The 16,176-nt window shown below is 39.5% G+C and overlaps 1 protein-coding gene across 7 annotated transcripts in view; it reads left to right on the top strand.

Moving 5' to 3' along the window:
- Window positions 1-12,665, top strand: part of ARHGEF7 (Rho guanine nucleotide exchange factor 7) — a 116,530-nt gene extending 103,865 nt beyond the window's left edge. For 5 of the 7 annotated variants that reach the window (XM_064709214.1, XM_064709185.1, XM_064709193.1 and 2 more), the window contains 3 exons: window positions 5,640-5,739; window positions 6,388-6,442; window positions 9,577-12,665. In XM_064709214.1, coding sequence (XP_064565284.1) covers window positions 5,640-5,739; window positions 6,388-6,442; window positions 9,577-9,699 — 278 coding nt within the window. In that variant the 3' untranslated portion in view covers window positions 9,700-12,665. The other 2 variants (XR_010439640.1, XM_064709202.1) reach the window with 2 other exon arrangements.
- Window positions 12,666-16,176: the final 3,511 nt, after the last annotated feature.

Raw genomic sequence — 16,176 nt, forward strand, 5'->3', positions numbered from 1 at the left:
TTTTGCTGTGATTTAAGCAGCTCTAGTCCTGCAGCCATGGGCTTGGAAGTTTTTGCATTGGTTAGTGAAATACAGGCAGTTTAGTGGAGAAGCTCTTTGCAAATGTTGTCTTAGGGGTGTCCCATGTCTTCAGATGGTGTATCTGTCTTCTCAGACCATTCTGTTCTTACATGACTAACGCTTACATATGAAGCTGTTCTTTGGTCCACCTTGATTGTTTCCATTATACTCATCTAAGCATAATGCTGTAAATTGCCTAAATCAGTCATCTGAGTCATGTGGGGTTTTATTTCTGTTTGTGATCTCTATTAGTTAAAAAAAGACAAAACAACTTCATGCCCAAACCTTTTTTATAATTCCCAAGAATTTGAAATCTATGGTGTATGTTATACAGTGAACTAAAGTTTAGCTGATATTTGGCCTCTGATTTGTGTTTTCTTTACAAAGAGAGTAAAGGATACCCTTTTGATTTTGGCAGATCTGTAGCACAGATTTTTCCAATTTTTACATCTCAACACATGCTGAGTCTAGGAGGAGCATTTTTAGAATTGTTTGTATTAAGACCTCATGAAAAATTTATTAAGAAAGAGAAAGTTAATTTGGCAGGTCTGCTCATCTGCTTTAACATATTTAATATAGCAAATGCAGTTACACACTGAACATTTAAAAATGACAAGTAATTTTTTTGTCTAACATTTGCTTCACTAGGAAATGTACATATCTGTACATGCCAGTGTTAATGGTAGATCTAAACAGTTGTGTATGCACAAACTTGTTTTCAATGGCAAGACACACTCCTGTCATTGAAACTCAAGTAAATTTAATTTCTGAGAGCTTCTTAGCTTGTGAAGTTGGTGAAAAACAGAATTGTATATTCACAAGTACCATTTCAAACTTTTGACCTTTATCCCTGCCTTGTTCCCCTACTTACCTCTCCTAATCACAGGAAAGGTACGAAGAAGTGAAGAAAACAGCAATACTTAAAAGCTGTGCAACAGAGCCTTTGCTCATGGCCTCAGATAATGCTGTGCACTTCTTGAAATTACCACCATGCCCACTCATCTCACTTCCATACCTTAAATTAGGACACTCATAGTCTTCTATGAACCTTCTCCTCCCTTTCACCAGCTGGAAGAAGCTGTTCTTGGTTGACTGGGGAGAGCTGTCTTTTAAGTGATGCCCTGAAATTAGCTACTTTAGCAGATAATGTGAATAACCACCTCCATTTTTCTCTTTGCTTAAATGTTTCCTGACAGACATGGACATAGGCAGAGATTTAATATCCAGTTAAAGCAGAAAGGTTTCTGAATTTCATCCCTCTTTTCTTACTTCCCTTCTGCCAAAATTCTAAACTGCCTTCATATTTGTCTGCTAAATGATTCAAAACAAAGGACCAGGCTGTTTACAGCTCTTTTTCTGAAGCCTGGCTTCTGTCAGGAGCCAGGATGGTGCCGTATAAAAATTGCATGGTGCCCAGAGAAATTGTGAATGCGCCATCCCTGGGAGTGCTCAGGACTGTTTGGATGGGGCTTTGGGCAGCCTGGTCTAGGGGAAGGTGTCTCTGCCCATGGCAGGGGGGCCGACTCTGTGTCAACCATTTTGTAAGATGTCATGCTCCTTTTGGGGGAGAGTGAATGAAAGGCTAAGGCTCTGAGTTAGGACTGCAAACAGACATCAGTGAGAATCTTTGTGACATTCAGTCTCTGCTGTAGTCTCTTCCTGGTTTGGTGTTAAGACCATACTCCAGTAACACTCTACCTGTTTTAGGCAGGTGTAAACTGAACTTTTGTTATGAAGTCTTTCAACCATGGAAATACCCAAACAGGTGCCAGCTTTCCTTATTTATAGAAATGCTCAGAACTGCTTGCTTGTTTTAGACTGATTGATTTAGCCGCAAAGGGGATCAGACAGTGAAAACCAAAAGCAGGGGGCTGTTCCTCACAGGCCTATTCCTGTATTGCAGGTGTCCTACCACATTATGTAGGGGGTATTGCCAGGGCCTGGGGCCCTGCTCTGAATGTCAGGTGGGCTGTGTTGTTGCTGGCTTTACTCTGGAGGCTGAATTTGCTAAACCTGTAATTTAGAGTATGATTTTGTCAAAAAGCATTGTAGTTCTTTATTCTCCACTCTAGTGCTGAGAAGTATTGATATTGAATAGATAGCTTTATTTTTTGTCATGGAATTTAATTTATGGAAACTTAAATGACTCATGATTGTAGTGGTCAGTTGTTTGCTTTAATTACTCAACAGACTTCTGAACAGTGGGGTCATTCTTCCAAGACCCTGGTTTTAAGAGTTCCCTATTGAGAAGTTATGGCAACTTACTTGGCCTTGATATTTGCTTGCTAATCTTGAAATAATGGTTTGGGTTGGTCAAACATAATTTCTCCTCCCATTTACCTTACTTCCTTCAATACCCACCCCCTCCAAAAAAAAAAAAAAACCCAAATCAAATGAAACCCTGTTTTGTGTAGCTTGGGGTGCAGGGTGTCCATCTTTAAAAAAACAAAAAAATTAAACAAACCAACCCCCAAACCCAAACTAATCCAAAACAACAACAAATCCCTACGTGAAAAACCCCTACAAACTAACTGACTAGTAACTTGTGGTTATGTTCTCTCCAGGTGAATTGGGCAGTTGAGGTCAATTTAAATACAGTCATTTGGCCTTTTTGACTTGGAATAGTGTCTTGTAATAAAATACAGTGTCAAACTTGGGTGCTTAGAATTGAGGAATAGCAGATATAGCAAACTAAAGTAACTTGATTCTTCCACCCCATTTCATGAAAATGTGGAGTATGTCTCAGAGGTGTTCAGGATTATCTGAGCTGTACAAACTTCCCAGACTGTCCTGTCAGTATTAATTCAGTGGGAAGTGCTCACTGTACTGTAACACAACCCTCTCTTCATGTCCTAAAGCTGTAGCTTTTGCAGAGGGAAATGGTTGCACAGGGGGTAGGCCTGAAGAACTTCATGATGGTACAAGGTGTAATTTAGGGGATATTGCTGAGTGCCAGTGATGACTCTGCTTGACGTTACTTCCAGATGTGTGATTGCAAAAAAAAAAAAAAAAACCAAAAAAAAAAAAAAAAACACACCAAAAAACAAACAAACAAACCCTTAAAAAAAAGATAGCTCCTGGCATAAATGATGCAGAAAAGCATTATTCAGAAATAGCTTTTTTTTGCCTTTAGAACTTGACACCTCATGTCTGATGTTACTGTGCATGTACTCATTTGATGACTGGATCCTTTGTGGCAGGATTGATATGTTGTGTGTTTGTACCTTTGATACTCAGCATGTGCTTGTGGGGTTTAGGAAAAAAATCTACAATAAAGAAAAACCCTCCAAAGCTCACAAAACCCAAACCATGATCAGGGAGAGAAAGTGTGGGGGTTTTTACAGAAGTACGAGCCATAAGAGCAGCAAGAGTTGTGACATACAAATAAGGGTTTCTATGACCAAGGGTATTGGAGCAGTGAAGGCAAGAGTGGAACTTGTGTCCTGTGGCACAGGAAGGTCAGTGTTGGCAGCAGCAGTGTTCCTTTGGGAGTGTTTGTGTACCCTGAGGTCTCCTTGTGTATAATAATGTTGGTGAAGTGCTTTGTGTGTCTGTGCAGTGTTGTGTGCTGTGCTCTGCTGTACTTCCATCAGGATGTGCTGCTGTAACATCTGCTTCACATGCATGTGTGTGTATAACTGAACAGCTGGCACATTGTTGTTGTCAAGCTGTCTCCTCCCTGCTATTTGTGCTTTGCAAGGACCCATTGCCCTGCCCAGGCTGGCAGCTGGATGCAGCTCTGTACAAAGAGAAAAACGTGTGCTCCATTTGGGTGATGGGAGTCATGGGTGAGAAACCTGTGCCAGTTCTCTCCCCTGGTCAGTGTCCCCTTGGCCTGTGCTGGGCTGAGGTGTGCTCCACGTCAGTACAGAGACCCAAAATGCAGTGATCTGGTAGCAGCTGCTGCCAACTAATTCCTAATGCAACATTTAATTCAGTTCTGTGTTAGCTGCCAGGCTAATAAAGCAGAGCAGTAAGCAATTAACTGAAATAAACGTAAGAGAGCTTTTTACAGAGACTGACAGCACACGCAGGGAAGTGTCCTTGAGCTCCCTACAGAATTTGGATGTGTTTGTTTTATAGGTTGTTCCTCCTGGAAAATAAGTGGAAGTGTATTAACCCTTAAAAGATTTCTTCGCTCCGTAAGAAGAACTTACAGCTTTTGAGGACAAGATTCTTTCTCAAATCTGCTGTTCTCTTTAGTCTATATAATTTTGACAATCACATACTGATACATTAGATCTTTACTGTAAGCTTAAGGAAATGTTTTTCTGCATTAAAGACAGTTGTCATTGTTTGCTAAAATAATTTAAATAGCTAAACATGTACAGCTAAGATAGGATCCCTACAAGCTCACTGTTCAGAACTCAAGACTGCAGCTGTTTGGGAAGTTAATATTTTGCAGTGATTGTGATTTAGTCAACATTTTTGTTTATTTGTTTATATTTTGTGTTTTACCATGAACAATCAAAGTGCTGCTAGCACAAAGCAGCTGTTCAGCAACTGATGTCTCTGGGCAGGCAAGTGCTCTGTAGTACCAAATTATCAGTTTCAACTGTATGAGACTTGAGAAATTCCTGGTTAATGGAAGTTCACTACAGTGAATTTGTGACAGGTGTACCTTGTTTGTTAAAACCAATGTCTTAATTAAAAAATGTAAGAACTTCTGTGCTTTATCTGCAGTGTTTGAATTCTGAACAAATGCTTAGACACCAATTTATTTACAGACCTTCTTAAAAAAAAACTTTGTAATTTGTTGCAGCCCAATTGAATAATGTTTATAGACTTATGGGTGGATGCACGTTTCTGAGTTGTAGCTTTTCTAGTCAGAACTACATTTTTATAATCTATATGTTTTGTCTTGATGTTATAAATTGTAATATGTGGAAAAAGTTCTGAAGATGTTGGAATGTTTTGAGTTTTTATCATCAAACCATGAAGTGCTTTTTAAACCACATATTAAATACAAAGAGTGTGTATCATTTGGTAGGAATGTATTGTAGGACTAAAAGGTTCTTTGTAAGAGTATTTGCATGTATATGTGTGCACACATAAAGTGGGATGCTTACAGTGTTTTGGGGAAAAGGGTTTTTGCTTATTTTTCTTTAATTGCTGTGTCATTTGATACCACTATTCTGCTCCTTACTGACAGAGTAGTGGGTTTAGAGCAGGATTATATCTTGGATTTGTATCAGTGTGAGATCAGAATCTGTCCTTGACACTTTAAGCTGTTATTTAAACACAGCTATGTCTTTCTCAGTCTGCAGTGGGGAATTTGCACAGCTTTTACTGATGGTTGAATAGTGTACTGTTCCTTGAACAGTATAACATCCCCGTCAGTGACTTGGGAGTTATGTCACCAGTGGGGTAGGGGTGTCACACAACCTTTTGTTGTTGTAAGGCTGTGGTTTCAAAAGTAAAAAATGTGCCAGTAACTCATGTGTAGAGGGAAGGGGGAAATGGAAAGTGGTATACCTTGGTCATGGGGATATATCATGCGGTGAATGAAAGAATAATCTTTAAAATAATCCCCAGGGATATTTGTGAGTTGCTCACTTTGTAATTTATTTTTACAACAGGTTCCCGTAAAGAATCAGCTCCTCAAGTCCTGCTTCCAGAAGAAGAAAAAATTATTGTAGAAGAAACTAAAAGTAATGGTCAGACTGTTATAGAAGAGAAGTAAGAAAATGTTTAATGAATGATGAATTAAAGTAGTAAACTTTGCACTCTTCCTCCTCCTCGTGTCTCCCATTATAGCAGGGGATGTGTGGTGTGTTTGTAGCTGGAATAGAGCTGTTTGGAGTATGCTGCCAGTCCTCTCAGTGCAGCTGGCCTTCATTTAAATGTCTGGTTCTTTGTATATGCTGTGCAAGCTATTCCACCCATGCCAAGACGTGATGTGCTTCACTTACAAATAGTTTTTCTGAGTGCTGTCAGATTTCAGTGTTAAATTGGTGTCATCCTTCTAGTTAGCCTGTGGTGTCATTCAACTTTCTTGGTAAAGTGTGTGTTGGAAGTGAAACTAAACTTCTGTTCTAGAAAGCTTTAATACAGAAACCAGCAGAGGTCCATAAATGCTTGACAGGTGTTTCTTGTCACAGAAGCTGGTAACAAGTCCTTGCCTTACTGAATATAAATAAGGATTGCAGACAGTTTTTTGTTGTGTTTTTGTTTTTTTTTTTTTTTAACACAGGTCTGAAATTAGCTATTAGGTGTGGGGTGTTTTTTATTTAATTGCATTTCATTAAACAGTTTTGTCTAATAATAGATTTAGAGGTGTATTTCTGAAAACTGTTGTTACAGATTATCTTCTTTTTTTCATTTTAGAAGCCTTGTTGACACAGTATATGCATTAAAGGATGAAGTACAGGAGTTAAGACAGGTTGGTAACTTGCTACATTTATAGCAACATGGAGAAAGAAAAGATGGAAGGCTTGTTACAAAAATAAATATGGCTTGCAACTTCACTTTGACAGTCATGAGCTTCAATTTTGGACTAGATTTTATTTTAAAAGTAAAATATCATTTGCCAAAAAAGCACTCCCTGATGTTACCAGTCTTTTGAGAATAGCATTGAGGATTGCTTCTCTGAAGTGAATTACTAAGCTGGTTTTGGATGTTGCAGTTTCTGAAATGGTGAAGGTGTTAAGCAAATTCAGTTGTGCTGTATCAGCAGCAAAGTAAGATTACAGAGGCTGAGAAATCACAGTTGCTCGAGAACACTAATAAAGGCCTAAATAGAAGCAGATATTTATAGTTCTAAAATTATACAGTCCTAAAGTTACCTGAACACCTCTATGGATCAGTTCTTAAAACTGCTCATTTCTAGAGACAAGAGTCCTTTCCAGTGCCTATCACATGTTTGTATTTTTTTAATGAGAGCTTCACAATAGCTCTGGGTGCTTTTTTTGTCACTTGTTCTAAATATCCACCATGATTAAATAAAAATATCACTTTATCAGGGCATAGCTTGTTTTAACCATGTTAATGGTGCTGCATGTAGACTTGGCTTAATGTATAGGTGAAAAGAAGCATTGGATTTTCCTCACTATGCAAGGTGTGAATTTGCTTACCACTCTGACTCCAGAAGTTGGATAAAATTTTTGTGTTAATGTAAATAGGATTTGTGTTCAAATTTCTTCAGGTCTGGGGCTATAAATGTGATTTTTTTTTCCATCTGTAACCATGCCTAGTATTTCTAAGGATGTAATGCATGTTCCTTGAAATAGGACAGTTGATGTGTTGCATACATAGATTCTGCTGGGTTCAGCATATAAAGAATGAGTATCCCAGGTTAGAGCTGAATTTGGCAGCCTTTTAAAAAATACAATTCATAACAGTCCACTAATAGTCCTGCTGGCCTCCTGCTTTTGTACAAAGAATAAATGTGCAGCCTCACTGAAGCTCTGCACAGCTCCATGACCCTTAAATAAAAAGTCACCTTCTCCTGAGCTTCATGCAACAGCTCTCTTTTCTGGTGCCTTTCCAAATAGGTGTTCTTCAGAATCTTACATCTTCCAAGCTAAAACATATTAAAGCCTGATTTAATTTTCTAACATATCAGGAATTCAGGAATCTCTTCTTAAAAGCATTTATTGGTCCACTGCACTGATGCTCCCAACCAAAGAAGGGGCAGAAATAATCTCTGAGCTGGCAGGGGCTTTTTTGATAAAGGCTCTCTGGGAGTACATGGTGTCCTGGCTGGTGTAGACACGAGACTGCAAAGTGTGATCCTTTCTAGGGCAGCTTCCATCAGTTATTCATAGCTGCTGTTCCACAGGCAATACGCTTGAGCTGGTCCTGAATTGGCAGACTTAACTTAAATCTGTTCCTACATAAAATAATGAACTTTCCCAATAATGAAGTTTCTTAACAGACTTGAGGAGGGAATGCAGTTGATGAGGTGACACACCATTGTTGTGTGTACAGACTAGAAATCAAGAAGCTCCAGAGCACTGCCATGGAAAGAGACCTGGGGTTCCTGGTCATTGGCAAGCTGAACATGAGTCAGCAGTGCCCTGACAGCCAGGAGGGACTTCCCTGTCCTGGGGGCATCAGGGACAGCATGGCCAGCTGGGCAAGGGAGGGGATTGTCCTGCTCTGCTCTGAGCTGGGGGGGCTCACCTCGAGTGCTGGGGGCAGTTTTGGGTGCCATGATAAAAGAAAGACATTGAACTGTTAGAATGTCCAAAGGAGAGCCATGAGGATGGTGAAGGGCCTTGAGGGGAAGCCATATGGGCTGAGGTCACTTGATCTGTTCAGCCTGGAGGAGGCTGAGAGGAGACCTTATTGTGGTCTACAAGTTCCTTGTGAGGGCAAGAAGAGGAGCAGGTAGCAATCTCCTCTGGTGGCCAGTGTCAGGACTTGAGGAAACAGCATGAAACTGAGCCAGAGGAGGTTCAGGTTGGATATTAGGAAAAGATTTTTCACCGAGGGGTAGTTGGGTACTGGAACAGGCTCTCCAGGTCCCCAGGCCCAGGTCACAGCGCCAAGCCTGTCTGAATTCAGGAAGCATTTGGACAATGCTTTCAGGCACATGGTGTGATTGTTGGGGTGTCTTGTGCAAGATCAGAAGATGAACCTAATGATCTTGATGAGTCCCTTCCAACTCAACTCATATTCCATGGTTTTATTATCCCATCCTTTTTCTAACATGTCTGTAAAGGACAGATAAAGGGAGTCCAGTTGGACCCTTGGATTGAAGGCCTGTGTTTGTTAAACACCATTAGACTTATCTTGGGGCCTTCTTTCAATGTTATTTTATCTTCTGGTTGCTTCCCTACTATTCCCAGCATCACCTTGACCTATACAGGATTAAACAATGTGAGCATTCCTGTGGATTGATCCCTGTCATCCTTATGGTCCTGTTGTTCATTTATTTCAATATTGCCTCATGACACTAAACAGTGAGAACTCACTTGTTAATATACATGTGGAGAGATGGTGTTCCTGGAAATTCAGACTTCTCTTAGACTGCTGGAAGTCATCAGTCTAGTTTAAAATCTAGTCACAAAACACTTTTCAGAGAACGTATGGGTTTTCAGGATACTGCTTTCAACTATTTACATTCCTAATGAAGCAAGTTGATTTGCATCAAGTTTTAAGCTCTTTGGAGATTGAAACCAGTTAAAATCACAGGAGGTTCTTACAGGGGATATTTAGTCTGCTTACTGCTCCATTTCCCTTCTCCATTAGCAACAAATATATTCTACTCCTCATTGATCAGATTTGAGCAGAAGAATTCATGATTAGTGGCCATCTGTTACTAGAACTTGCTGTGTAAAGGCCCCCCAAGTACAAATAGGAAGTAGCTCAGTTTCCATTTGGGAGCTTTTGTTGCATTGTATGAAATAACTGTGTGTAACTTGTGAAGTTAATAGAAGCTTTGCTTTTGTACAGCTAATATCAGTTTTATTGGGAAAAGCCTTCAGAGTTTGTAAATGACAGTGTATGTGTAGTCAAATCTGTTAAAAGCCCCCAAAACCAACCAGTAATATCTCTGTCTCTGTTACACAGGATAACAAAAAGATGAAGAAATCATTAGAAGAGGAACAAAGAGCTCGCAAGGACTTGGAGAAGCTTGTTAGAAAAGTTTTAAAGAATATGAATGATCCATCTTGGGATGAAACCAACTTATAACCACTTTTTCTTTTCCCCTTCTTCTTTCTATTGAAAGACCAGTTGTAGAACTGAGCTGGGAAGCCTTCTGACATTAGTCAGTGTTGCATCAAGAGCACTATAAAACAGGATTTAACTGGATCTAGTGATTTCTTGCTCTGAACATACAGAAAGAGTCAAGCCATTTACTGCAGCAATCTGTACTTTAAGCATGGAGACTGTGGATCCTGAACTCTACTAAACTTAATTTGTTTGCATCCAAATTACCTCATTTTGCATAAAGTGCAGCACCTGACTAAAAGTCCATGTTTTTCAGTGGCTTTTTAATTAAATATATATTTTTCATGTAAATAGCTGTAATTTAGAATGCATATGTGATTGATGTATCAGGGCTGATATGTTGGGGTTTTTTCTTGTGTTATCATAATGGTCACAAGTGTTGGAAATAATGGCAGTACTGTCTTACCTAAGAAAGGTCAGAGTTCTTTGTGGATAATTATGAATTAGTTCCAAATTACCCACTCACCACACATGCAAATTTAAACCCCTGATTTTTCTATGTACCAGTATATTTAAATCCTTTACTGTTACCTGTTACTTTAAACAGTTTACAGTTCCTTAAGGACAGTATTAAAATACAGGAAATTGTTTATTGACAGTAGAAACAATTTTTAACAAATCTAATGCCCACAATTGACATTCACATACACTTGTTTGGCAGACTGATCTATTGTGCTTTGGCCACCAAAAGACTGATGTACTTGCCTGCTTTTTATGACTGTGATTTTTAGGTGTTTATGTACTACATTTTCTGTTGTTGTGCTTAAACATACAGCTGGCTGATAACACATCATACAGTTTCTCAAAGGAAAAAATCAATCTAATCCAGAATTATGTGAATAAATTGTTGCTATTTATATTTTATTGTCACAGCAATTAAGTTTTAGCTAACCTTGTGCAAAAGACACATGGTCTAGGCCAAACTTCATTCAGAGCTTTGTTTCTATACCACTATATAATTTTTGGAGTTCCCATACTGTGGAAGCAGTCATTCCTTTCCCACCCTTTTTTCTTTGCATGTTGTTGCTGATTTTTGTCCTACTGGGATTTAAATGGAAAGAAATGTGGAAGATTTTTTTTAATCGTACTGTAACTCATAATTTGCACTGCTGACAGATTTTAAAATACGTAAAGGAACATTAATTCCCTAGTCTGATAGGTGCAATCACTGCAGTTTCTTATATTTAAGATAGGAGATGGATGATACATCACTGCAAACGGTGAGCTTCAGATGAAGCACTTAAAATACTAATCCCATAAAAGCTCATTGTTTTCATGGATTTCATCAAACTTTGGATTTGACTCCAGACAGTGCAGCTTTCTGAGGGGTTTGTGTTCAGTTGAGTCAGAAGTGCAGGTATAGCACAGACTTGAGTCACACCTTTTGTCATTCTGATTTTCTACTGCTCTTTTAACTCCTGCTAAATGTAATGCTCAGACTTCAGCAAATGTTTGTACAAACTTTAGTGAGTTGGAGCCAGGATGATTTGGGTTGCAAGAATTGTAATGCACATTTTGAATCTAATGAAAAATCTACTTTTAAAGCTACCCACTTTTTCAGTCAAGAACAGCTTTTTTAAATAGGAAATTCTGTCAATGATTACATACTTGAGAAACAATTCTGTGGGAATGGATGCTTCATAACCTGAATAGACAAATTGTCTCTTTTAGGAAGCTGAATATATTTGTAGGTGTCTTGTGTTCCTGCAATTTAAAAATGTTTTCCTTTAATTCTAAAGGAGGAGAAAATGAAAAATATCTACATTACCAGTTTTATATCTTCACAGAACTTGAAATATGTAAATTATTGTTACCAAAATCTTCCCTTGATATTTGCACAAAATTGTGGACTGACATTTTATCTTCACATTTACAAAATATCCTTGCTAAAAGCTAAGTGATACTAACCCCTGCAAATGCATACTATCATGGCCAAATTTTGACATGGGAAGGTCAATACAATTAGAATTTTGTTAACATTTTCACTTTGACATCCAGAGTATTTTCAGAGTGATTTTTAATTTTCAATTGAGCAGATGTGAAAGGACATTCCAGAGGAAGAAATATAAAAGGAAAACATTAAGCTTAGCAGTATTTAGCAAATTTTAACTCAGGAACAATTTCCATCATAACAATTTCTTTTGCATTATATTGTAAAGAGTGGTGTTGCTGTGTAAATCTGCTGACTCTTAGTACCTGTGATATTATAATTTCTGACAGTACCCCTACACTGACATCTAATGAACATGCCTTAAACACTGGGATGAAGCAGTTGTTAAATATGACCAGGACTTAGGGACTGATTTTATTCAAGGTGGATTGAGAGGACTAATTTTTACACAAACACACACACACACACAAAAAAGGAGGCAGTAAAGAAAACTGACCGAATGTTGTAGGTAGCTTTTGTCTCTAGTGCAGAGAGCAGCTTCCAACTTTTGGGAACCAAGAAGTACCTGAACTTGTTTTCATTGACAATTTGTTACAGTGTATATAGATTGTAAATGTCACCATGGACCTTCTGAATTGTTGGAAACTTTACATAAGCATGGATAAATGGGGCACTGTTTATTTAACCTATTAAAGGGTTGTTTGTTTGCTCTCATCATTTAGGGATGAGGAGATGAAGCCATTTCTTATCCTATAGATGTGAAGCACTTTCAGTTCTGAACTGTCCAAAATGTAGCATAACATTTCTCTGTACTTAATGATGTATGTGTGTTTGTCTCACCATGTCATGACATCCTAAAGATTGAATAACTGATTGCTTTTGTATAAACCTTTTTAATGCAAATCATTTAGGGAATTTAGAGTATCTGTTTACAGTGTCTGTGAAGAACTCTAGTTTAGATGTCACAATAATATCCTGGTATCCACTACTAAAGCTTTTATGCTACATTGTAATTAAACAATGAATTTTTCCCCTACCCTATGAAGTGTTATGTTTCATCTAATATGTGGGCTATGAGATAAAGGGAAATTGCTTTATTTTTTTTGCCATTCATATAAATAAGCACCTCTCCAATTTAGTAGCTGCTATACTATCTTGAAAGAGCTTTTTCATGGTCTATTATAATAGTAATTTGATGCCTGGAGAAAAGAAAAAAACACAAAGCAAGGGTTGTTTAGAGGGGTGAGGAGGAGGATCTTAACTGTCTTACACTGAGAAGTGTTCACTTTATTTGGCAACCTGACCTGCTCAGGTAATGTAAGAAATGGAGGAGATCAAAGACAGAAAATAGTGAAAGGAAATAAAGCAGGAAACAGTAGAAACTGCATCAATTGAGTAAAAAAATGTCTACATGCATGATTTATCTGAATAGACAGAAATTTGTGATGTGTTTGCCATAGGTATTTTTTTGTGGTTGGTGCTGCCTGAAATGGGAGGAGTGGGGTGATTTTTATGGCAGCAGAATCATCAGTGTGGCTTTATGCCAGATGGTGGGATGGGTTGAGGAAAGTGCAGGGAGCCATTTGTTTGAAAAGATGGTTTCAGTCTTTGGACAAAGCATTTGAAGGGATTAGTAACATCTTGGGTGTGTGAAATGATAGGTTTATTCCAGCTTAGTTCAGCAAGGAGAAATACTTGGAACAGAGGACTTTATTTGTAGCAGTTTATAATTATTCTCAGAAGTCTCACTTTGCAACTTTTCTCTGGGTTCATCACTGTAAAGATGAATATTTTACACAATTTGAAATGGTTGTTTCCTTGTTACCTGAAGTGTTTTGGAGATTTTTCTTTTTGAATGCTTTTTATTGAGGTGGGTTGACCATTGCTGGCTGCCAGACCCTCACACAGCCACACTTACACCTCTCCCTCAGCAGGAGATGGGAGAAAGAATAAGATGGAAAAGCTTGTGCATTGAGATAAAAAACACTGATTTCCTATTGTTCACATACAAAAAAACTAAGCCACTTTTCCCTTACCCCACTTAAGCTGAACTTGACTCTTCCATTTCTGTTCTCCCTGTCTTCCCCTCTCCTCCCACCAAGCAGTGCAGGAGGGTGGGAATGGGAGTTTTGGTATGTCTATAGCAATTCCTCCTTCCTGCTCCCCCTTGATGCTTTTCCCTGCTCCAGTGTTGTTCTTCTCCACAGCTGGCAGTCCTTCAAGGATAGATATGCTCCAAGGTGGGTTCATCCTGGGCTACAGTTCCTGCCAATGGTCCTGCCCCACTGAGGGCTCACTATGGACTGCAGATTCCTTCAGTGCATCTGCTGCAGCGTGGAGTCCTCCATGGGCTGCAGGGGACACCTGCTTCACTGTGGTGTTCTGCACAGGCTGCAGGGGAGCCTTCTCCAGCACCTCTGGCACCTTGTTCCCCTCCTTCTCCAACCTGGGTGTTTACAGGAGTTTTTGTTGCACTTCCCCCTCACTGCTGCACTCTAAAATGGGTGTTCCTCAAGGCACTACCATTTTGTCTGAGGTTTAGCTGTGTCCTGCTTGTTCAAGGGATGTCTCAGTTACATCCTGTTGAACCTGCTACACCTACCAGGCTCAGAAATTCAGGTGCAGAACTTGCTGTTACCCACTGTCACACCTTCATTTGCTGTGATAGGTCATGAGAAGGGAAAAGGAGCATGTAATCCTTGATTGTGGGAGTGAGGAGCCTACAATAGGCAGGGGTTGTGTGGGTTAATATGTGTATGTGTAGATACTCCCTAAGTTCCACGGTGCTGATGCTGAAGGGTCCCAGAAAAGGGGAGTTTGCACTTTGGAGAAATGCTGATATGAAATTTGAGATGAATTTGCTCTGCAAGACATGCTTCATCATGTGGAAAAAGGATAGAGGCTTGTCATATTATACCTTGTGTGGCTGCCTTAAAGCCACTGTCCAGGCCTAAATCTAAGTCTTGTGTCCTTAGGAAAACATGAGAGCTACAGTTCTGCAAGTTACTAGGAATAGTTACAACTTCGGTACCAATTACTTAGTGCAGGTCTTCACAGTCTGAAATTTGCTCAGGTGCTCCCATTAGTTCCTGCTCATTCTCACTGATCTCACTGTGTTTCTCTGTTGAATGTGCACAGGCTCTCCTTTGTGCCTGGCAGAGCTCCCTTCTGTGGTATTATTTTCCACTTGGGGTATCTGCTGTCTGGAATCTGTCCCTATTTGTGTGGGTGTGTACACCTGCAGGTATATCTGCTGGCTTTCCAATAACATGGCAGTGCTAACCTGCCTGGGAAAGGAAGCACATTTTGCTGAATTGAAAACTTAGCACTGTACCAGCTAGTAAGACAAAAATTAACTGTCCCAGTCTAAACCAGGACAAAGCTTTTCCTAATGTCCATTGTACTGTTGTCATATGCAGGCCTGGTGAGATTCCCCAAACAGTCAATTTTTTTCTTAGTGTATTGCTAGCCACCTCTTGTCAGTCAAGCAGCCTGTGATAGCTGTGTGTTTGCAGTAGACAGAGATGAGCAATACAGAAATAGCATGTTTTTGCAATATTTTTCCAGCAGGGGACTGTGTTAGCTTCTCCTATGTCAGAAACTACTCTTTCCCTGAATTTGTTAATATTTCTACTTTTGTATGTTTTATAACCAAATGGAGTTAGCTTTTTGTATATTTTGGAGCAGATTTCAAGCTGCAGTAGGCAGTCTATTAAATACCTTTTGTCCTGTAATACAGAGGTAGACAGTCACAGGTGAAAGTGTTCATGTAGCATTTGACCAAGCTGTGCCCATGGCATTTGTGTGAGGTTTTTAGCACTTCCCCATGGCACACATGACTTGTTATAGCATCAGTACATTCAGCATCACAAGGGCTGTTTCAGCATAATGCAGTGTGGGGGTAACACAGGATCAGATTTATTGTCAGGCAGAACTAAGCAAGGAATTTTCTGTGATCACTAACTCATTTAAATCTCTGGCCTTGGTCTACAACAGGCAGAATTTCAGAGGGACTGAGAAAAATCTACTGCTACAACATGTAATACATGAAATCTCCATTCTGAGATTGTATTGAGAAAACTGGCATGATGCAATGCATGCTCCATCCACTGCACTTGGTTTCATCTCTGCTGGGAATTTATGATATAGGATTTTTAACAGTGCTGGGAGGGGCAAAGAGCAGTGCATTGAGGGAGCTTGGTAACTTCCCTATCCTTGAAGATAAGTGTTTGAAAACACAGGTTCAAGAAAGTGCCCTTGCCCTGCCATGACCAGCAGATTTTCAGCAGGATTTCTGCCACTGCATCCAGACCTGGCTGCTTGTTCTACTGTCTGTCCCATCTTTACTTGTCAGGTCCCCACTGAGCCTTCTTTACTAGGTTAAACAGTTCCAGCTCCCTCAGCCTATGATTCATTCTCCAGACCCTTCACCAGGTTCATTGCCCTTCTCTGGACACATTGCAGTGCCTCGATGTCTTGCAGTGAGTGCCGAGAACTGAACACAGCACTGGAAGTGTGGCCTCATTGGTGCTGAGTACAGGGGGGCA

Source organism: Zonotrichia leucophrys, chromosome 1 (assembly GCF_028769735.1).
Source record: "Zonotrichia leucophrys gambelii isolate GWCS_2022_RI chromosome 1, RI_Zleu_2.0, whole genome shotgun sequence".
Lineage (NCBI taxonomy): Eukaryota > Metazoa > Chordata > Aves > Passeriformes > Passerellidae > Zonotrichia > Zonotrichia leucophrys.